General features: G+C 45.6%; 1 protein-coding gene across 1 annotated transcript in view; it reads left to right on the top strand.

Annotated features, from left to right (window-relative positions):
- Positions 1-1,980: 1,980 nt before the first annotated feature.
- Positions 1,981-25,000, top strand: part of LOC143030510 (uncharacterized) — a 274,599-nt gene continuing 251,579 nt past the window's right edge. The window contains exons 1-2 of the mRNA XM_076193663.1: positions 1,981-2,213; positions 24,693-24,868. Of these exons, the coding sequence (XP_076049778.1) occupies positions 2,060-2,213; positions 24,693-24,868 (330 nt within the window). The 5' untranslated portion in view covers positions 1,981-2,059. The remainder of the gene's footprint in view (positions 2,214-24,692; positions 24,869-25,000) is intronic.

Below are 25,000 nucleotides of genomic sequence, written 5' to 3'. Positions count from 1 at the left end.
ACCATCCCAATAGCGCAGTGTCGTCAGAAAACAACAACTGGGTCACTTCCCACTTTTCTCCATTCTCTTTAACCATCTCAAGTCCCTTGTCCATTACCCTCGCATCTTTAGCACCACCCTATCCATGTACACATTGAATAGCCATGGTGTCATGACACCCCCCCCCCGACGCAGCCCCACCTTTACATCAAACCACTCGCTCTCTCCATTACCAATTCTAATACAAGCTAAGCTCTACTACTCTCGTAAAATCTCTTGACTGCCATATGTAGGTAAAATATGGGTAATACAGCGAAGTAGACCGTGAACGAGGTATTTGTGAGTGACTAGCTGCACGCAGGTCTGCTCATAATCATACGGATGTCTGCCGTCACTCCATGGGTTGCCGTTACTTGGAACTCCGTAGAGTTGTTAAACTCCTCTTATACTAGAGAGAGTTTGTAAGTCCTATGTATGATTAATGAGACCGGGACTCTTCTCTTTTATATACAGAGGGCTTTAAAAATTCATAAACGTCCTAAGTCAGTGTGTCGATTACCGTAGTCCTTTCTTCAAACACCTTTCTTATAAGTATATGAATGTATAAGTGTATAAATGTGTCAAAATAATGAAAAAAGAGAGATTTAATTATATTAGATATATTGATTTTCATTATCACGTACTTATTCCATTCGGCTGAATGTGTTTTTCCACAATTCAGTGTTTCTCAAAGTCTCGTGGTAGACTATTTTTTCCCATATTTATAGCGTCACAAAATTATAATGTAAATCAAATTATGAATATAATATAATTTGACACATTCTGATTTGTTTATTGGGCAAACAAATAATACAATGTTACAATATTAATAACATGAAATGAAAACCTTAAAGTTACCTTGTAAAAGCATAACAATGAGGGTTGAATAATTAAGTAAAAATTGCAACTAATGAAACAGCTTTTATGAAATCCAAAGACTACCTTTCTGCTACGACTAGATATTTCCTTTCAGATGAACAAAATCACCTAGCGGCAGCCATAACGAAAATGAAAGGGAATAGCAGTGAAGAGATTAACAGAGAGACCCGGTCGTTATGTGAGGGATCTCCTTCAGCTAAATAAAATCGCTTGATATCAGAAAGAGAAAATGTATAAGTCTAACTTACAGTGAAACAAGCTATGCAGTTCACGGACCAGCCCTGACAAGCACTGCGTTAAGCACTGCAAGCGGATAACACTACATAATAAATGCGTCAAACAAATTACTATTTACTGTTTCGTGGCAGAATTTATACAATTACAAAAGATGACCTCTTCAGTGTTGTGGTATGGTTTACATATATCGTTTTCCTATCTCCAGTCAGTTCTCTTTGATATACGAAGATTTAGATAAAACCAAAACTATAATTCCAAAAAGAATTGTAAACTATCACATAAACAAACATTCGATCTATACCCAATGTGTTTGGCTGACCATGGCGTTTGCTATTCACTGATAACCCTCAGATTGATCGACTCCAAGGATACATAATTGCAGTTAGTATCAATAATGTAATTAACATTGTAAAGTGCATAATCATAGGAAACGGGTTAAGTGAAAACGCGTATTCCTATACCATACTGCCCATCATAGTGTCGCATAAGTTACATGTAATCGTCATATAATCAATATGTAAAGTACAACATACAATGCACATGATATAATGTATGTACAGCCATCTTTATCGTCATGTAGTATGGCATATCTGCTGGACGGTGGAGACATTATTCGATTATAGAAAAAATATAAACAATAATAACATTAGTAATGATAAGCAAAAATTGTGACTATTATATTACCAATGGTAAAACTACTATTTATCATAAGGATAGTCGGCAATTATTACCTTTTTTCATTTTTTTAAACAAAATACGATTCTTCCGCTAGATGTCAGGCTCGTAGTCGCACCTTCTTCACGAACTATTCTTGTTTTGTTTTTCGTAGGAAGTGATTGTGCCAAATCAGACACGTTTCAAGTGTTGTGAAATTTCATTTCTTTTGTGATTGTTTAATTTACTTTCGCGATGCAAGTGATGTAAAATGTTAAGTGGGACATATATTGACAATGCACAAGATATGAAAAAAATTGTGAACCTCTATTCGTATGCTGAAACCGGATCCCTCGACATGCCAAGCACTTCCCACCTTAACAAGATCAACTGCTTTACTGCTGTATTAGAAATATTAATCAAAAGTAAGTCAATAATTACATATGACGATGAAGGTACAGTTCAACTGGCTTTATGTGAGGAACACACTACGTTTGATGTTTTATTTTTTTAGAAGTGCACAGCTACACAATATAGTATCAAAAATTAAATATTAATATTGTAAGTTATATCACATCAACGTAATATACGTTTTTCTTGGCGGAAACTAATAACAGAAAGCGCTGCCAAAAGTGATACACAAATGGAACCGCGGCGACTTCTTTAGAAGCCATCTTTGCTTTTATAGATTTGGAGGTTGAAGACGATGACAACGACCCTGATAACCTCTAAAATGACAAGTGCCGCAACACTAAATGCAGGTTAGTTGTGCACACCTACGCGATATAGCGTTAGAAAATTAAATATTAATTTTGTAGATTATGGTACATGAACGTAATATCGATTTTCTTGGCGAAAAAAATGCTACAAGCAAATTTACTAACGAACGAAGCATCTATCAAAACAAACATGGCGTATCATTCAGCTACCGCGAATTTGTTCGTTAGTAACTATTGGGTTTCATTTTAGTCGTGCACAACTACGCGATATAGCACTAACAAAATTAAATATTGATTTTGTAAATTATAATATATGAACGTAATATGCGATTTTCTTGGCAGAAATAAATATATATATATATATATATATATATATATATATATATATATATATATATATATATATATATATATATATATATATATATATATATATATATATATATATCTTGCCATTTTGTCGTTTGTCAAGTGTTTGTCGTCTGCCCGGTCCAGTAGAAATGTCAGTTACATGATGGACATCATTTTGTGCACCGGTTGTTCTCCAACTCCAGGTGATGTTAACAAGCGGTGTTATAAAGACAAGACTTCTAGAGTTTCTGAGAGAACCGAACCCGGGGGCCTGGCGTGACGTAAGACAGTGGGTATTGATGCCTGGTGTACGCCCTCGGTACTTCCGCCAGTATCTCGCGAGTTATATATTCTTGAAGGAATACATGGAGCTGAAATCCATGCATTCCTTCAAGCTATGAGAAACCTTTATACACCACAATCGGAAAGAATGATTGAACAGGCCGCCAACATCCGTTAGATTAGGTTAGAATAGAATAGACGAATTTATCATCCTTCCATGTCTTCGACGTCGGCATATATCAAAACAAACATGGCGTACCATTCGTTCGGCGCGACTTCGTTAGTTACCCAAGAAAATAGGTAAATGTTCAGTTGCGCATAAATACGGGATATAGCAATGAAAATTAATTATCAATTTTATAAATTATAATATAGCAACGTAATATGCAATTTTCTTGGCGGAATTGAAAAACAAAAGAGTTGCTAAAACAGATTTCGTAATTAACGAAATCGCGCCGTAGGAATGGTACGCCATGCTTGTTTTGATAGATGCCGACGTCGAAGAAATGAAAGGTTGATATATTCGTCGGTATTTGTTCAGTTGTGTACATGGACACGATATAACGGAAATAAAGATAAAAAATACCTTGCTACAAGCAAATATATTAACGAACGAAGTCGCTAGTATAGGATTGGGACGCCATCATGTCGTTTGTCAAGTGTTGCCTGCCGGTCCAGTTGAAGCCTGTTGTACGCCCTCGGTACTTCCGCCAGTACCTCGCGAGGTATATATTCTTGAAGGAACGCGATGGAGCTGAAATCCATACATTTCTTCAAGCTATGAAAAACTTGTACACCCCGCAATCAGAAAGAGTGATTGAACAGGCCGGTAACATCCGTGACGACGACGACGATCCGGATGACCTTAAATTACAGGTACCGATTTACTAAATACACGTTAAGTTAGGTTAGGTTAGGCTAATTTATCATCCTTTCATTTCTTCGATGTCGGCATCTATCATAAACATGGCAATAGGGCTTCCTTGGACTTTGTGAGAGAACACGGGGTTCTGCCGACGTCTGTTAATTGCCCGAGGTACAATAATAATCAGACCGTCAGCATCAGTGACGACGATTACGACCAGGATGATCTTTAGAATTTGAGGTACCGAAAATATAGGTTAGGTTACGTAGGTTATGTTAGGTAGATTAGGTAAGGTTAGGATAGGTTAGGTTAGGTTAGGTTAGGTTAGGTTAGGTTAAAAGAGCCTGATTTATCATCCTTTCATTTCTTCGATCTCGGTATCTATCAAAACAAACATGGCGTATCATTCAGCCATCGCGACTTTGTTCGTTAGTAAATATTGGGTATTAATTTAGTTGTGCACAACTACGCGATATAGCATTAAAAATTAAATATTCATTTTGTAAATTATAATACATGAACGTAATATGCAATTTTCTGGGCAGAAATAAAAAATAACTTACTACAAGCAAATATACCAACAAATGAAGTCATTAGCATAGGATCGGGACGGCATTTTGTCGTTTGTCAAGTGTCGTCTGCCCGGTCCAGTTGTCATGTCAGTTATATGATTGACATCATTTTGTGCACCGGTTGTTCTCCCACTCCAGGTGATGTTAACAAGCGGTGTTATAAAGACAACAAGGCTTCTCTAGAGTTTCTGAGAGAACCCAACAAGGGGACCTGACGTGACGTAAGAGAGTGGGTGAGGCCTCGGTACTTCCGCCAGTACCTCGCGAGTTATATATTCTTGAAGGAATACTATGGAGCTGAAATCCATGCATTCCTTCAAGCTATGGGAAACCTTTATACATCGCAATCGGAAAGAGTGATTGAACAGGCCGCCAGCATCCGTTAGATTAGGTTAGAATAGAATAGACGAATTTATCATTCTTCCATGTCTTCGACGTCGGCACATATCAAAACAAACATGGCGTACCATTCGTTCGGCGGGACTTTGTTAGTTACCCAAGAAAAATGGGTAAATGTTCAGTTGCGCACAAATAGGGGATATAGCAATAAAGAATTAATTATTATTTTTTTAAATTATAATATAGCAACGTAATATGCAATTTTAGGCGGAAATGAAAAACAAAAAAGTTGCTAAAACAGATTTCGTAATTAACGAAATCGCGCCGTTCGAACGGTACGCCAAATTTGTTTTTATAGATACCGACGTCGAAGAAATAAAAGGTTGATATATTCGTCGGTATTTGTTCAGTTGTGTACATGAACGCGATATAACGTTAGAAAATTAAATATCAATTTTGTAAATTATAATACATGAACATAATATGCGATTTTCTTGGCGGAAAAGATAAAAAATACCTTGCTACAAGCAAATATCCTAACGAACGAAGTCGCTAGTATAGGATTGGGACGCCATCATGTCGTTTGGCAAGTGAGGTACCGAATTACTAAATATAGGTTAGGTTATGTAGGTTACGTTAGGTTAGGTAAGGTTAGGTTAGGTAGGTTAGGTAAGGTTAGGTTAGGTAGGTTGGGTTAAAAGAGACCGGTGTACGCCCTCGTTACTTCTGCCAGTACCAATACCTCGCGAGGTATATATTCTTGAAGGAATACTATGGAGCTGAAATCCATGCATTCCTTCAAGCTATGAGAAACCTTTATACACCGCAATCGGAAAGAGTGATTGAACAGGCCGCCAACATCCGTTAGATTAGGTTAGAATAGAATAGATGAATTTATCATCCTTCCATGTCTTCGACGTCGGCATCTATCAAAACAAACATGGCGTACCATTCGTCCGGCGGGACTTCGTTAGTTACCCAAGAAAAATGGGTAAATGTTCAGTTACGCACAAATACGGGATGAAGCAAATAAAGAACTAATTATTAATTTTGTAAATTATAATATAGCAATGTGATATGCAATTTTCTTGGCGGAAATGAAAAACAAAAAAGTTGCTAAAACAGATTTCGTAATCGACGAAATCGCGCCGTCGAATGGTACGCCATGTTTGTTGTGATAGATGACGTCGTTGAAATGAAAAGTTGATACATTCGTCGGTATTTGTTCAGTTGTATACATGGGCGCGATATAACGTTAGAAAATTAAATATCAATTTTGTAAGTTATAATATATGCTAGCATAGGATCGGGACACCATCATGTCGTTTGTTAAGTGTTGTCTGCCCGGTCCAGTTGAGGCATGGTGTACACCCTCGGTACATCCGCCAGTACCTCGCAAGGTAATGCTATGGAGCTGAAATCCATGCATTCCTTCAAGCTATGAAAAACTTCCCCGTCAAACAAAAGCCCCCCTCCCCCAAAAACAAATAAACAAACAAACAATCTAGAATGTTCCTGCCCAGAAAAAAAAGGATGATTATCCAAACCCAGAACGTTTGTACACAAAACGCCCTCACCAATAACCTTCAACCTACTAAGTATTTCAGCGGCTTTGACCCATCGTTTTTCGCTCTTTTTTCCGAAATAACAATTCACATCAGCATAATATATTAACACAGCTTAATTCACACCCTGCCCTAATTTTTTACGTTATAGTGCATTCACAAGTGTATTTATTGACGGCGTTTACTCCTGACATCAAATGTCTCGCAGCCGACACCCGTGAAGTAAATCGAACAAGTGAAGATGTGACGTCATCATAAACTTCCTCGTGTATCCCATCCTCCTCCCCTTCCCTCCTTCCTCCCCATTTTCTCCCTCCTCTCTCTCTCTCTCTCTCTCTCTCTCTCTCTCTCTCTCTCTCTCTCTCTCTCTCTCTCTCTCTCTCTCTCTCTCTCTCTCTCTCTCTCTCTCTAAAAAAAAAAAACATGTAATAATAATTGAATACCATACACCCGGAGAGGGAATTCAATAACAAGTTTATACATATGATGAATAGGGAAATTATTATAATTACTGGACATGCATTTTATTTCATTCCATACCACTATGGATAAACAATTCATCCTCGTCATCGCTGTCCATGGTGATGATGACGGGTTCCACACTTTCATGTATGCTGTCCGATGACCAGTACTCTTCTTCGAACGATCTAGACCTCACAGCACCCGCCTCCTGGAGCCGCGCTTGTAGGTCTGCCCGAGTGAACCGCTGCAACGTTGAATGCACGTGTTGCTTCATGCAGCCCCACACTTGTTCGATGGCGTTTAATTCTGGATGAGCTGGTGGCAAACGGATGACCTTATGACCCCATGATCGGATAATTTCGTCAACCGTGTAGCGTGGCTCGGGCCGGTTCTCCTTGCAGATCAGTAGCAACTCAGGGCGCGTAGCATGTGGTGGGAATGGTAGGCTGCGGCACTCCAACCATTTCACGATCTCCGCTTTTCTTGTGGCAGTGGTGGGGCAACGGGATACACGAGGTAGTTTGTGATGACGTCACAACTTCACTTGTTCGATTTACTTCACGGGTGTCGGCTACGACACACTTAATATCAAGAGTAAACGCCGTAATTAAATACACTTGTGAATGCACTATAACGTAAAAAATTAGGGCAGGGTGTGAATTAGGCTGTGCTAATATATCATGCTGATGTGAATGGTTATTTCGGAAATATGAGCGAAAAACGATGGGTCAAAGCCGCTGAAATACTTAGTAGTAAATCCTCACTCAGAGAACCCCCATCCAGAGCACCCCCACCCACTGCACCCTCACCCTGAGCACCCCCACCCAGTGCACCCTCACCCAGAGCACCCCCACCCGGTGCATCCTCACCCAGAGCACCCCCACCCAGTGCACCCCCACCCAGAGCACCCCCACCCACAGCACCCCCACCCAGAGCACCCCCACCCAGAGCACCCCCACCCAGAGCACCCCCACCCACAGCACCCCCACCCACAGCACCCCCACCCACAGCACCTCCACCCACAACACCCCCACCCACAACACCCCCACCCACAACACCCCCACCCACAACACCCCCACCGACAACACCCCCACCGACAAGACCCCCACCCACAACACCCCCACCGACAACACCCCCACCCACAACACCCCCACCCACAACACCCCCACCAACAATACCCCCACCAACAATACCCCCACCAACACCATTACCCACAACACCCCCACCAACACCACCCCCACCAACAACACCCCCACCAACAACACCCCCACCAACAACACCCCCACCAACAACACCCCCACCAACAACACCCCCACCAACAACACCCCCACCAACAACACCCCCACCAACAACACCCCCACCAACAACACCCCAACCCAGAACCCCCAAGTAAGAACCCCCAACCAAGAACCCCCAACCAAGAACCCCCCAACCAAGAGCCCCCAACCAAAAACCCCCAACCCAGAACACCCCAACCCAGAACACCCCAACCCAGAACACCCCCAACCCAGACCTCCCACCCACAACCTCCCACCCACAACCTCCCACCCACATCACCCCTCACCTACGTCACCCCTCACCTACGTCACCCCCCTACATCACCCCCACCTACATCACCCCCACCCACAACCTCCCACCCACATCACCCCCATCCACAATCTCCCACCCACATCACCCCCACCCGCATCACTCCCACCCGCATCACCCCCACCCGCATCACTCCCACCCGCATCACCCCCACCCGCATCACCCCCACCCGCATCACCCCCACCCACAACACCCCCACCCACAACACCCCCACCCACAACACCCCCACCCACAACACCCCCACCCACAACACCCCCACCCACAACACCCCCACCCACAACACCCCCACCCACAACACCCCCACCCACAACACCCCCACCCACAACAACCCCCCCCACAACACCACCCACCCACAACACCACCGACCCACAACACCACCCACCCACAACACCCCCACCCACAATACTCCAATCATCAACACCCACAGTACCCCCACCCACAACACCCACAACATTCCAACCCGAAACTCTCCTACCACAACGCTCCAACCGACAACCCCCACCCAGACCCTTCCACTAACAACTTCCCCACCCACAACGAACCCACCCACAACGACCCCACCCACAACGACCCCACCCACAACGACCCCAACCCCAACCCCAACGCCCCCACTACCAATAACCCCCCCAAAGCCCCCACCCACAACGCCCCCACCCCCAATGCCCCACCCACAACGCCCCCATACCAAATGCCCCACCCACAACGCCCCCATCCCCCCATCCCCAATGCCCCACCCACAACGCCCCCATCCCCCCCATCCCCAATGCCCCCATCTCCAATGCCCCCATCCCCATTGCCCCCACCCCCAACGACGCCACCCTCAATGCCCCCACCCATAGCGCCCCACTAACAACATCCTACCCTCAACATCCCGCCCCACGACGCCCCCACCCACATCACCCCACCCACAAAACACCCACCCACAACACCCCCACCCACAACACCCCCACCCACAACTCCCTCACCCACAACACCCCCACCCACAACACCCCCACCCACAACACCCCCACCCACAACACCCCCACCCACAACACCCCCACCCACAACACCCCCACCCACAACACCCCCACCTCAACACCCACATACCCCCACCCAAAACACCCCCACCCACATCAACCCCATCCATAACTCTACCTACAACACCCCCATCCTCAACAATCGCACCCACGACACCCCAACCACAACACCCCTACCCACAACAGCCCACCCACAATTCCTCCACAACACCCCCACCCACAACAGCCCACCCAAAACAGCCCACCCAAAACAGCCCACCCACAACTCCCCCATCCACATTACCAACAACATTCTTACCCGAATCTCTCCCACCTACAACGCATCCATCCACAACGCCCACTACCACAACACCTACAACCACAACACCCTAACCGACCACCTTCCACCCACAGTCCTCCGCTAACAACTTCCCCACCCACACACAACACCTGAGCACACAACGCCCCCACCCACAACGTCCCCACCCACAACGATCCCACTCACAACACCCCCACCCACAGCACCCCAACCCACAGCACCCCAACCCACAGCACCCCAACCCACAGCACCCCCAACCACAGCACCCCCACCCACAACACAACACCCCCACCCACAAGACAACACCCCCACCCACAACACAACACCCCCACCCACAACACAACACCCTCACCCAGAAGACAACACCCTCACCCACAAGACAACACCCTCACCCACAAGACAACACCCCCACCCACAAGACAACACCCCCACCCACAAGACAACACCCCCACCCACAACACAACACCCCCACCCACAAGACAACACCCCCACCCACAACACAACACCCCCAACCACAACACAACACCCCCACCCACAACACCCCCACCCACAACACAACACCCCCACCCACAACAACACCCCCACCCACAAGACAACACCCCCACCCACAAGACAACACCCCCACCCACAACACAACACCCCCACCCACAACACCCCCACCCACAACACCCCCACCCACAAACACCCCCACCCACAACACAACACCCCCACCCACAACACAACACCCCCACCCACAACACAACACCCCCACCCACAACACAACACCCCCACCCACAACACAACACCCCCACCCACAACACAACACCCCCACCCACAACACAACACCCCCACCCACAACAGAACACCCCCCACCCACAACACAACACCCCCACCTACAACACAACACCCACAACACAACAACCACAACACAACACCCACAACACAACACCCACAACACAACAACCACAACACAACACCCACAACACAACACCCACAACACAACACCCACAACACAACACCCACAACACAACACCCACAACACAACACCCACAACACAACACCCACAACACAACACCCACAACACAACACCCACAACACAACACCCACAACACAGCAGCCACAACACAGCACCCACAACACAACACCCACAACACAACACCCACAACATAACACAACACCCACAACACAACACCCACAACATAACACCCACAATATAACACCCACAACATAACACAACACCCACAGCCCCCCCACCCACAGCCCCCACCCACAGCCCCCCACCCACAGCCCCCCACCCACAGCCCCCCACCCACAGCCCCCCACCCACAGCCCCCCACCCACAGCCCCCACCCACAGCCCCCCACCCACAGCCCCCCACCCGCAGCCCCCCACCCACAGCCCCCCACCCACAGCCCCCACCCACAGCCCCCACCCACAAACCTCACCCAGAACTTTCTAACCCGCAGTGCTCCGGCCAGAACGAACCCCACTACAACAGTCTCATACACAACGCTCCCACCCATACCGCCCCAGAATGTCCCCATCCACAACCCCCACCCGGAACCCCCCACCCGGAACGCCACCACCCGGAATATCTTCACCTGGAACACCCCCACCTAGAACGACCCCCCAGAACATCCCCTCCTAGAGCGTCCCAACCCAGAACGTTCCTATCTAGAATTACCACACCCAGAACGTCCCACTCAAAAAGCACAGACCCAGAATGCCCCTGCACAGAACGCTTCCGAAAAGAACTCCCTCACCCTGAATACCCCCATCAAGAAAAAGACCCCCGCCAGAACGCCTTCACTAATATCCCACCCACTTAGAACGCCCTCACCCACTTAGAACGCCCCCACCCACAACGCCCCCACCCACAACGCCCCCACCCACAACGCCCCCACCCACGACGCCCCCACCCACGACGCCCCCACCCACAACGCCCCCACCCACGACGCCCCCACCCACAACGCCCCCACCCACGACGCCCCCACCCACTACGCCCCCACCCACGACGCCCCCACCCACGACGCCCCCACCCACGACCCCCCCACCCACAACGCCCCCCACCCACAACGCCCCCCACCCACAACGCCCCCCACCCACAACGCCCCCACCCACAACCCCCACCCACAACGCCCCCACCCACAACGCCCCAGCCCAGAGTGCCCCCACTCAAAGCAACGCTATCAAGATCTCCCACCCAGAACACCCCTAACCAGAATACCCCCACCCAGAACACCCTCACCCAGAACCACCCAGAACATCCCCACCCAGAGCACCCCACCCAGAGCACCCCCACCCAGAACACCCCCACCCAGAACACCCCCACCCAGAACACCCCCACCCAGAACACCCCCACCCAGAACGCCCCTACCCAGAACGACCCCACCAAGAACACCCCCACCAAGAACGTCCTCACCCAGAACGGCCCCACCAAGAACACCCCCACCCAGAACGCCCCCACCCAGAACGCCCTCACCCAGAACACCCCTACCCAGAACAACCCCACCCAGAACGCCTCCACCTAGAACGTCCCTACCCAGAACGCCCCCACCAAGAGCGCCTCCACCAATAACTCTTCCACAAAGAACACCCCCACCTCACACACATCCAGAGTGCTCCCAACTTGAACGCCCCCACCCAGAACTCCCACACCGAGAAAGACCCCGCAAAGAACGCCCTCATCCAGAACTCCTCACCCAGAACCCTTTCACTAAGAATGCTCCCAACAAGAAGGCCCCCAAAAATAACGCCCCTACACAGAACACCCCTACTCAATACCCTGACCCCACACCCCCACCGCCCTTAATTGCCTCGACCCCCCACCCAGAACGTCCACACCAAGAAATCTCCCACAAAGAACGCCCACTACCAGACCACCTCCATCTAGATCGCCCCTACCCAGAGCATCCCGACTGAGAACGCCCTCACCAAGAACGCCCCCGCCTAGAACGCCCCCACCTAGAACGCCCCCACCTAGAACGCCCCACCTAGAACGCCCCCACCTAGAACGCCCTTTTCCAAAGCATTTTTGTTCAAGCACCCCCACCACCCCTCAACTCCTCCAAACATATCACCTCCTTTGTGTCTTGTCCCCCTCTCTAACTCTGCCCCATCCCCCTCTCTTTTCCTCTGCCCCACCTCACTCTCTCCCCATTTGCCCAGAACGCAACTAGGAATAATGGATGCAAGATTGTAAGAAAACGATTTCAAACAGACGTGGCAAAATACTCTTTATCCATGGCGTTGTTGATATATGGAATGGTCTACCATCCAACATCTTTGGTTATTCCACTGAAGAGGTATCAAAAAACTTTTAGATAAGTTAAAGGAAAATAAAAAAGTACCAGAGTAGTCTTGTAAAGACCAATAGGTCTGTTGCCGTTTGTTTGTCCATGTAATTCTATGTAACTCTCTCTGCCCAACTTGCGCTCTTTCTCTCTCTCCAACCTCTTTAATTCTCCCTCTTTATTTTTCTTTCATTCTTTCCTTTCTTTTTCTTCCTCTTTATTTTCTTTCTATTATTCGTTCTTACTTTCCTTCCTTTTGTCCTCCCTTTCCTTTCCTTTCCTCTCCCTTTCTTTCCCTCCTCCTTTCCTACCCACACTTTCCCTCCAACTTTCCTTCTTTCTCACTCTTTGTACTCCAGATCTTTCCTTCCTTCCCAATTTCTCTCAACGTTTCCTGTTTTTGCTTTCCTTTCTGTCCTCACGTGTTACCCTATCTTGACCAATTTTCTCTTTTTTTCATCGCTTACTCTCTTTTTCACTTGCCATAACTTACCCCTCCTCGCCAGCAGAACCTGCCACTATCGTACTCTTTCCAGTCATTCTCACACAATTCCAATATTCCTACCACTTTGTTTTCCTCTCCTCCCTTCCTTTCTTTTCTTTTTATACCCTCCTCCTCCTCCTCCTCCTCCTCCTCCCCCTCCTCCTCCCCTTCATCCCATTTTTCCATCATCTTCTCCCTCCCAATCTCCCTCCCTCCCCAGCTTTCTCCCTCACCATCCTCCTCTCCACCCACCTCCTTCCCCATCTTCCTACTCCATCTCACTCCCTCTGTTATTATACTCCGCCCATCTTCCTACTCCATCTTACTCCCTCTGTTATCATACTTCCCCATCTTCCTCCTTTCCCCATTTTCCACACCATCATCCTTCCTTCCCCATTTTCTTCCTTTCCCAATTATCCATCCCATCATCCTACCTCCCCAACTTCCTCCTCCCCAACTTTCTTCCTACCCAACTTTCTCCCTACCCAACTTTCTTCCTACCCAACTTTCTTTCTACCCAACTTTCTTCCTACCCAACTTTCTTCCTACCCAACTTTCTTCCTACCCAACTTTCTTTCTACCCAACTTTCTTTCTACCCAACTTTCTTCCTACCCAACTTTCTTCCTACCCAACTTTCTTCCTACCCAACTTTCTTCCTACCCAACTTTCTTCCTACCCAACTTCCTTCCTCCCCAACTTCCTACCCAACTTCCTTCCTACCCAACTTACTTCCTCCCCAACTTCCTTCCTACCTAACTTCCTCCCTCCCCAACTTTCCCCTCCCAACTTCCCCTCCCAACTTTCTTGCTCCCCAACTTCCTTTCTCCCCAACTTCCTTCCTCCCAACTTCCTTCCTCCCAACTTCCTCCCCAACTTCCTTCTTCCCCAACTTCCTTCCTCCCAACTTCCTTCCTCCCCAACTTCCTTCCTCCCCAACTTCATTCCTACCCAACTTCCTTCCTCCCCAACTTCCTTCCTCCCCAACTTCCTTCCTACCCAACTTCCTTCCTCCCCAACTTCCTTCCTCCCCAACTTCCTTCCTCCCCAACTTCCTTCCTCCCAACTTCCTTCCCAACTTCCTTCTTCCCCAACTTCATTCTACCCCAACTTCCTCCCCAACTTCCTTCCTCCCCAACTTCCTTCCTCCCCAACTTCCTTCCTCCCCAACTTCCTTCCTCCCCAACTTCCTTCCTCCCCAACTTCCTTCCTCCCCAACTTCCTTCCTCCCCAACTTCCTTCCTCCCCAACTTCCTTCCTCCCCAACTTCCTTCCTCCCCAACTTCCTTCCTCCCCAACTTCCTTCCTCCCCAACTTCCTTCCTCCCCAACTTCATTCCTCCCCAACTTCATTCCTCCCCAACTTCATTCCTCCCCAACTTCATTCCTCCCCAACTTCATTCCTCCCCAACTTCATTCCTCCCCAACTTCATTCCTCCCCAACTTCCTTCCTCCCCAACTTCCTTCCTCCCCAACTTCCTTCCTCCCCAACTTCCTTCCTCCCCAACTTCCTTCCTCCCCAACTTCCTTCCTCCCCAACTTCCTTCCTCCCCAACTTCCTTCCTCCCCAACTTCCTTCCTCCCCAACTTCCTTCCTCCCCAACTTCCTTCCTCCCCAACTTCCTTCCTCCCCAACTTCCTTCCTCCCCAACTTCCTTCCTCTCCAACTTCCTTCCTCTCCAACTTCCTTCCTCTCCAACTTCTTCCCTACCTAACTTTCTCCTTCTCCAACTTCTTCCCTCCCCATCTTCCTCTCTCCCCACCCTCCTCTCTCCCCACCCTCCTCCCAATCTTCCTCCCTCCCCATCTTCCTCCCCATTTGTCTCCCTCCTCCTCCTCTTCATCTACCTCCCTCCCCATCTTCTTCCGCCATCTTACCCCCTTCCTTATCATCCTCCATTTCCCTATTTTCCTCCTTTCACCATTTTCAGCCCCATCATCCTCCCTCCCTATTTTCTTCCCTCCCCATCTTCCTCCTTCCTATCTTCCACCTTCTTACTTCCCCCCTTATTATCCTCCTTTCCCCATTCTCCATCCAATCATCATCCCTTCTTACTTCCTCCCTCCCCATCATCCTCCCTCCTCATCTTCCTCCGTCCTCATCTTCTTCCTTCCCCATCTTCCTCATTTTCCTCCCTCCCCATCTTCCTTCTTCACCATCCCCCTCCCTCCCCATCGTCCTCCTTCCCATCTTCCTCCCTCCCCATCGTCCTCCTTCCCATCTTCCTCCCTCCCCATCGTCCTCCTTCCCCATCTTCCTCCCTCCTCCTCTTCCTCTCTCCCCATTTTCCTCCCTCCCCATCTTCCTCCCTCCCCATCTTTCTATCCATCTTACTCCCCCACTTATCATCTCCCCCTCCCATCTTTCTCCTTTCCCAGTTTTCCACCCATCATTCTCCCTCTCCACCTTCCTCCCTCATCTTCACATCTTATGTCCTCTTCCAGTCTACCTCACTCTCCCATCTTCCTTCCCCCAGTCTTCCCCTATCCCCCTTATTTTCCTCGTCCCTTTACTCTTTTTCCATTCTTCCCTTTCCATCTTCCTTCATCCTCTTCTCCCCATCTTCATCTTTCCCTTCCACCTTCATCCATCCTTCTCTCCCCACTTTCCTTTGCCTCTCCCTTTCCATTTTCCTTCATCTTTTCCATCCTATTCTCCTCTGTCCCTCCCCTTACATCCTCCTCCATTCCTTGCTCAACCATATCCATCCATCCCTTCCGTTCTATCTCCATTCCTTTATCCGCCCCTATCTTCTTCCATTCATCTTTTCCCATACTCATCCAACCCTCCTTCCCCATCTTAACTTCTTTCTTAAATTCCCTCTTCCTCTATCCCATTCTCTTCCTTCATCTCGTGCACATTCACTGCACCATTTACCTTTGCCCTATATAAGGCCTTAACTGCCCGAATTTTATAATAATTAATTATGGAACAGGTTTTAGTTACACACCAACGGACCAGAGGTTGATCTTCGCTCAAAAATGGAGCTATTTTGTCCACAAGGAGTGAAATATTGGTCAACGGCAACGAAGTACAATTAGTTTAATTTTAATGACGAGTATGAAGTTGGGGGATGATGACGATAATGACAAAATAATGATAAAAGTAATAATGAGTAGGCGAGGGGGCAGAGGCGGGGGTAGAAGTGGTGATGGAAGCAGAAGAAGAAAAGAGGAAAAGGACGAAGAAGAAGAAAATGAGTAGAAATAGGAGGAGGAACTACCTGCCTCGTACTCGATGACTTCAAAGGACCTACCTGCTGGTAAGCGAACCGGTGACGTGACGCCCTAGGCGCTCAACTTCTTACAACTTCGGGAAGGAGGGAAACAAAGAATATTTTTCATCCTATTATGTCATGTCATGTCATGTTCATATTTTTATATTCTTTTACTTCTTTTTCTATTTTTATTCGTACATTGATATTTTTACACGCGCGCGCACACACACACACACACACACACACACACACACACACACACACACACACACACACACACACACACACACACACACACACACTCACACAGTCACACATACACTTTGTCACACATAACTCACTCTACGATGTGGCTAGGCATTGATCCCTTTGTCGGTGCTTTGGGATTTGAGACCGTACGGCCCATACTACACAACCAATACACAATCACAGCTATACCTGACATCAATCAAGTCACCATCTGTCAAGCTTCTCGCCATCAGACCTTGGTGACCTGATCCCCTGTGGCACCCCTGGATGGGGAATTAGATATGATTGCATGAGAAACTTGTAAAGCTGTTGAGTATCGAGAGATGCGTTACCCACTTTTTTTTTTTATGACGTCTTTGTGTCTTTCGCCTTGTGTAACGTATCATCACGGTGGCCTTGTCTCTTCGCCTTTATTGTGCTACAGTAAAACGATACCTTTATATTTCATTGCAATGTATTATTTAAGTAAACTTAACTTTGATAAGGCAAAGATACAACACAATATTTACTTTATTATTGTTTTATATATTTTTTTATTTGTTTATCATTATTATGATTTTTTCGCATCCGACCTAGATATGGACCAATAGGTCTCCTGCCGGCATGCTTCGCCTTTGTAATCCTTTGTAATGTTGAATAGCATTGTCAGGCGGTAACCAGAAGAGACAGTGAGTCGTGAATATCCACGTAAGGGTTCATCCAATACAACAGTGGTATGTTCCATGGATGGGTATGAAGGTGAAAAAGAGGATGGATGTGGGACGGGGAATGGATGTAGGATGGAGGGAGGGGATAGGAAAGGAGAGATGGAAGTTTAAAAAGGGTATGGAACTGGGAAGGTGAGGATGGACATGGAAAGGTGGGTTGGAGGTGCAGTGGAAGGGGAATGGAAGGGGGATGGAGGTGGAGAAGGCAATAGTGGGGGGAAGGGAAGGACAAAAGTGTGAAGAGAGGAGGAGGGAGGTGAGAGGGAGAGGGTAGCGGTGGGATTGGAGGGAAATGGAGATGGGAAGGGAGGGGGCTAGAAGAAGGGAGGGAGAATGAAAGTGAGAAAGGAGGGCGATGGAGTTGGGAAGGGAGGTGGGATGAAGGTGAGAAGTGAGGTAGAGTGAGGGGGACGGCGGAGTTATGTGGAGATAGGGATATGAAGGTGGGAAGGAAAAGGGAATCTTGTCAGAATGCGATAGTAGTGGGGGTAGGGGGTGGTGTTGGGGTGGGTGAGTTGGTGGGTGAGGTTGTCTCTTGTACATCCAGAGTAAAAAAAAAAAAAAAAAAAAAAAAAAAAAAAAAAAAAAAAAAAAAAAAAAAAAAAAAAAAAAAAAAAAAAAAAAAAAAAAAAAATGTACTCAAGGGTTGAAGAATGCACCACGTCCTCAGATCCAAGACGGCAAACTATTTCATTCAACTGAGACGAATTGGGACGAAATATATCTATCGATCGAGACTTTCCTTTTCGATGTCTACCCATGTAATGTATTAACGGGGTAGCTGATGAGTTTCACAGGTGATGATTTTTTTTTCTTTTCTTTTTTTTGTCCAGCTAATGGGTCGGCTCGCACTAAAATAGGATTGTCATAAACCAGGACACCATTATGACCTGGTTCTGCCTATCAGCTGTTTAAAATAGTCTTAGAATCAGAATAAGTAAGTAGATTTTATAAAAGGTGTCAGGGGGTCGAATATTATGCGTTCCCAACGTGCAGGGAGGGTGTGGGGTTGTGAGGGTGAGGCTTGTAAGTGACGTGACCTGGTTCTATCAGGGTTCAAAGTCACAGGACACCTGAAACCTAACTGACCTCAAGTGATCTCCAATATTTTTTATTTTATTTTGTTTTTTTTCCTCCAACAAAAGTGGACAGATGTTGGATAGAGAATGACCCTCGGTGCTGCCCACGAGTAATTATTTAATAGGATTAGTCAAAACAAACTGACACAAAAATAGACTTCATGCTGAAGCTGTCGAGCCGGCTTTCACATCCACCAGGAATGTGATGAGATCTCAAAAATGAGTAAAAATTGTGATGAATTATATAACTTGGAGTGACAGTATCACCTTTTGGAATATAACTGAAGAAAAAAGATGTAGGTTATGCTACTAGTTCTTCACATGAAGGGTTGGGGCAATAGACACGACGCCAGCGTAGGTTATTGCGGGGACAGGTCACACGAATCGTTTGAAATGTCTGAAACGTTCTTGACCTAGTTCGGTGGACTGAATGATCTGATAATATCGTGGATTAAAAAATTATAGAAAATATTAGATTGGGTTAATTAAGTTAGACTAGGTAAAATAGGTTAGACTACGATTTTGTACTAGGCTTCTCTTTCTCTTTAACTTAATTTTTGTTGAATTCAATAATACATAACTGAAAGTAGTGCATTAGACAGGTTTGTCAAGATTACCAAACTTTAATATAGTTATGCTTTAAGGATGAGGAGGAATAGGGAGTGGATGGGAAGTAGGAGGAAGATATGGAGGATGATTACGAGGATGAGAAGAAAGAAAAGAATGGAGAAGAGAAGGTGAAGGCTGATTGTCATGAGAATGCGGACAGAGAGGAGGAGTAGGACGGAGTGAAAAAGCAAAACGGTGGAAAGTGGGAACAGAAAGATAGAGAAGGATGGGGAGCAGTTACACTATGTCACTCAGATCAGATTCTCCAAATTATGTCTGGTTGTTTGAAGAGGTGAAAAAATGCAGACATGTTTATTATATGAGACAATTTCTGTAGCTGATGCGTTTTCGCCAAACGAGAAATCATTTAGGTAGCAGCGCTTGATTTAATGTACAATATTCTTAGAAATTCACCGAAATCAATATGTTGAAGCGGTGAAATCCATTATTTATTAGTTCATTTCTTGGTTAAGGTTTTTATCTGTTATTGAGATTAATTCAAAAGGAAATTATTATATCTAACTCCTCCAGGTAAACAAATCCATAGCAATTGTTTTAAATATATAAGTATTAAGTCCAATATACCTTGGTTAGTCTATTTATATGCCAAAGACTAATCCCCTTACAAAGAGAGGTAACCCATTCCACTCAAGTCCACAACCCTTTCCTCCCTCTCATCTTAGCTCCTCATGGATAACAGGTTATCCCTGTATCCCACCTACTACCCTGGACAGATTCTACTACTCTCGTAATAACTCGTGACTGCCCTGAACAGTTTTCCCCTAATCCCATATATTTGCAATACTCCCCCAGTGCCTTCCTTTCTACCCTGTCATAAGCCTTTTCTAAATCCATAAATGACCCCCAAAAAATATTTACCTTTTGCTAAAGATTTATCACATGTCCGTCTCGTTACAAAAATCTGATCCACGCAGCTCTTACCTTTCCTAAACCGACACTCTTCCTCAACAATTACTCCCTTTGTTCCTCTCTCAATCCTCTCAGTTGAAACATTCCCATATGCTTTTCCAACTACACTCAATAACTAATCCCTCTAAAACTACTGCACTCATATTTTTCTCCTTTTACCTTGTAAACCGGAATTATACAGTCACCCCTGTTCTCCGGTACTCTACCCTACCTTACACACACATCAAGATAACCTTATTAGACAGTCCACTATTACCGTGCCTCCTTTCTTCAGTCACTCCACATGACACCCATCTAACCCAGGTGCCTTACCTGTTCTTATAAATTTAAAAACTACTTGCTCCTCATCTTTTCTGGTTTTTCCTCCATTTTCCTCTCCCATCACCGTCATTTTATTAGTACCACTTCTACCGTCAATTCCTCCCTATCCTCCTCCACATTCAACAGCTCTCTAAAATATTCTTCCCATCTTCCCCTTATGGCCTCCTATTCTGTTAACATCTGTCCATCTACGCGTTTTCCCCTTTCTTCTCTACATGACTTGCCTCCCCTTCCTCTCTTAACTTCATTTCAAAGCATCTTTTTATTACTTTCAATTTTTTGCAACATACTCCTCTCCATTTTACGTCTGCTCTCCTCCCTCTTTTATCTTTTATTTTACCTACCTAGGTCAGTAACTTTAGATAACCACAAGCCACAAAAATCCTAGTATTGTTTTGAATGCAACTGAAGAAAAAAGTGATAGAAATGTAATACCGTAACAGACACTGTGGTCCTTTGTTGGACCAAAAAATCAGAGAACATTCGGATTGCACTCGGAGCATTAACGGTCAAGCACGAACTATTTCTGAAATAGCATTGTAAGAGAATCACGAATCGGCACAAAGCTCTGAAGACAGTGAGGATTTCTGATAGGATTCTTTGGGTTTCGCGCTCGCTCTCGCGCACGAGCATTGTAACATGACTGATATGTGGGTTGAAAATTGGTATATTTCATCTTCGTACTTCCTTGGACCAAAAAATTGGAGGGGATTCTGAGCACGCTTGGAATATTAGAGGTCAAACACGAACTATTTCCGAAATATTATCGCAAGAGAATCACGAACCGGCATGAGGCGCTGAACGCAGTGAGGGTTTCTGATTGGGTTCTTTGGGTTTCGCGCGAAGCGTGCGCGCACGAGCATATTGACGTGAGCGCTATGTGGGTTGAAATTTGGTGTCCTACTATCCTTTCTTCGTTCTATGTTAGACCAAATAATCGGAGAGCATTCGGAGCGCGCTCGGAACACTAACGGTTACGCAAGAACGATGTGAGGGTCCTGCATTTGATGTATTTCTAGTTTATATTTTATTAAATTGTTAGGAAACCTCTTTGGCTATATGTTTTTGTATATATATATATATATATATATATATATATATATATATATAATTGTGTGTGTGTGTGTGTGTGTGTGTGTGTGTGTGTGTGTGTGTGTGTGTGTGTGTGTGTGTGTGTGTGTGTGTGTGTGTGTGTGTGTGTGTGTGTGTGTGTTGATTGGCTCGTTTTTAAGTCTAAGAATATTTATTCACGGAATTATTTGTTGGCCTTTATATACACGACCATCTTTGAGGTGGCCCAATCGTTCACCTGATGTTTACCTCTCCAATTCAGTGTGTGCAGGTATGTCATATTCATTGCAACATTTGTGACGATTCTTTGGTGTGGCGGGATCAGTGCGACCGACGTGGTGGAGATGTCCATGGGATGTATTTGTACATGGAGAGCACACCGTGGACAAATATACTCTGCACATGGGGAGGATCGAGCTGGTCTCGCCTATGTTTACTCGTCTGTTGACACTGGGACGCCTCCTCGAATGCTTGTTACCTTCTCTTCGGAGGTCAACAATTTTCTGCCCTGGCGAGGAGGTCGTACAGTCAACGGTGTCGGATCCAGGCGCTTAAGGATGAGACACAGACATCGGAAAATATTTGTTTGTTTGTTTGTTTGTAAGGGTTTTGGCATACACCGACTAAACATACTGTGAAAAACTACAATATATATACACATGCACGTTCACACACACACGCGCGCGCGCACGTGTGTGTGTATGTGTGTGTGTGTGTGTGTGTGTGTGTGTGTGTGTGTGTGTGTGTGTGTGTGTGTGTGTGTGTGTGTGTGTGCATGTGCGTGTGTGCATGTGTGCGTGCGTGTGTGTGTGTGTGTGTGTGTGTGTGTGTGTGTGTGTGTGTGTGTGTGTGTGTGTGTGTGTGTGTGCGCGCGCGCGTTTGTGTGTGTGTACATGCGCGGACACTTTCTGGAATTTGCAAGGCTTTTTTTTGTTTTTGATAAATATAGTATTTCATTATAGCCTGCGCGGTCCAAGGAGTCCGTTAAGAGCGTAACATACGTCGTGCTTAACCAACCTTCGTGAGTGCGTCTCTTATTTCCCATCTATGTTTTATTTTTTTATTCTTGATGTAGTAAAAGAAGCTGTATAGAAGTGAGCATCACTTTTTAGGATAATAACAACGATTACCTATACTCCATCCCACCTGTCTCATCTGTGACACCTCGGCGTGGCAACATGAGGAAGAAGCGCTGCCACGTGTTATAGAATTGATTCAAATCGTTGTTATAATCCTAAAAAGTGATACTCATTGTACTATATCACTTCCTTTACCATATACATAATAGAAAAAATAGCACATAAGTGGGAAATAATAAGAGAGGGGGAGAGAGAGAGAGAGGCTTTTACTAAGATTGATTTGGCAAAATTGCTAGTAGTAAATCACTACGTATCACATACCCTGAAAGGATTCTATAGAGCGCACAGGCTGTAGTGTTTAATGTTTGACATTTTGCTTAGTGTTTATTGCAGTAATATTTAAATTTACTGTGTTAATGTTTGTAATATATTTGTGCTTGGTTTTAGTGTTTTAATAGCCATTTTATTCGTTAACGTTTTTTCATTGCTATCATTAATCGTGATTTTAGTGATAGTGCTTTTTAGTGTTTTGGAGTTTTGGTGTGTATTCCTGTGTGGATGTCAAATGCGTGTGTCAGAATCGAATTAAAGCTGGTAAACGGTTTATGGAGAATGGAGTTCGGGGGCTAAACATATGCGCATCACAATTAGACATGATAAAAGGCTTGTTATTTAATATTGCCCACCATTAGGCTTGTCACAGTGCCCTAAGTTTGTCGGCACTAGAAGTTTCGCGTGTGATTCCCGAGCTACGGAAAGGGAGGCATTTGCTTGATTTGTTACGAGGTCACGCTGGGTCACATTGAAAGGTAAGGGTCATAAGAACATAAGGACATAAGAATGAAGGAGACTGTAAAAGACCACAAGACCTACTCCAGGTAGTTCCATGTCCTTTACCACCTGTCATTCCTATCGATAAATTTGTATATCTAATCTTTACTTTAAACAACCAATTGCTTCACCGCTCACTACATGGTTACTAAGCTTATTCCATTCTTTAACTACATTGGTAAAGCAGTTCCTGCCTATTCCCCCTGTAAACCCAAGAAGGAATTTTATATGATCTTGAAATGTTATATGATTTAAGAAAAATTTTAGGACGTACTTTTCATTTTTTTTTTATGAAAATGTTTTTGCATCAGCATTTGGCCCAAGCGTTTGAATGAGTGTGGCCAGACATTGAAGAAACGTCCAAACCTCAGGTGTATTCGTACGAAAGGTTTCTATAACTGGAAAAACTTGTACCACTACACCTCAAAGGTGTGAGGATGAATAGTTCAAGTGTACGAGTGCTTGAGCCTTACTGCTACACATGCTGGTATTTGGTGTGTCTGTGTGTGTGTGTATGTATGTGTGTGTGTGTGTGTGTGTGTGTGTGTGTGTGTGTGTGTGTGTGTGTGTGTGTGTGTGTGTGTGTGTGTGTGTGTGTGTGTGCGTGTGTGTGTGTGCGTGTATGTGTGCATGTGCGTGTGTGTGTGTGTCCATGTGCGTGTATGTGCATATGTTTATATGTGCGAGTGTTTGTGCTTATATATTTGTGGTTGTATTTGTGGTTCGTATATACATGTACATCTAGACTGTTGGTTAACTAGTTCCGTACTGGGTAACATTAACATATTGCGGCTGCCGTCAGACGATGTAATTCAGCTGTGTGTGACTCCTCTGATAGTGAGAGAAGTTACCAGGGACATTCCATTCTAAAGGATTTGAGACTTAAAATATTTCACTTCAAGTTTTCATGTTATCACTACTGTATACGTGTTTGATATAATTTTTTATGTATTCTCGCTTGAAAAATGATCTAAAGCAAAATTTTTGTTTGCCGCCTACAGGAGTAACTACGAGTGACCACCACGAACACCACCGTAAGACCTGGGGTCATCACCACCTCTCTAGGCAGGATCGCGATTCCATGACTCCGGAGGCGCAGAACAACAGCAAGGTTCTCGCGCAGAAGGGGAGTGTAGCGAAGTTACGGTGTTACACGGAGTTCCTCGGCGATGATATGGTGAGTACGTTCAAGACACCAAGAGTCTGATAACGATGGAGAGCAGTTAGCAATTTATTTATTCATTCGTTCATTTATTTATTTGTGCATCTATATTCATTTATCTATTTATCTTTTTCGTGTATCTATTTA

This window comes from Oratosquilla oratoria, chromosome 1 (genome assembly GCF_046742065.1).
Source record: "Oratosquilla oratoria isolate Oo_2021 chromosome 1, ASM4674206v1, whole genome shotgun sequence".
NCBI lineage: Eukaryota > Metazoa > Arthropoda > Malacostraca > Stomatopoda > Squillidae > Oratosquilla > Oratosquilla oratoria.
This window is presented reverse-complemented; position numbering and strand designations above follow the sequence as displayed.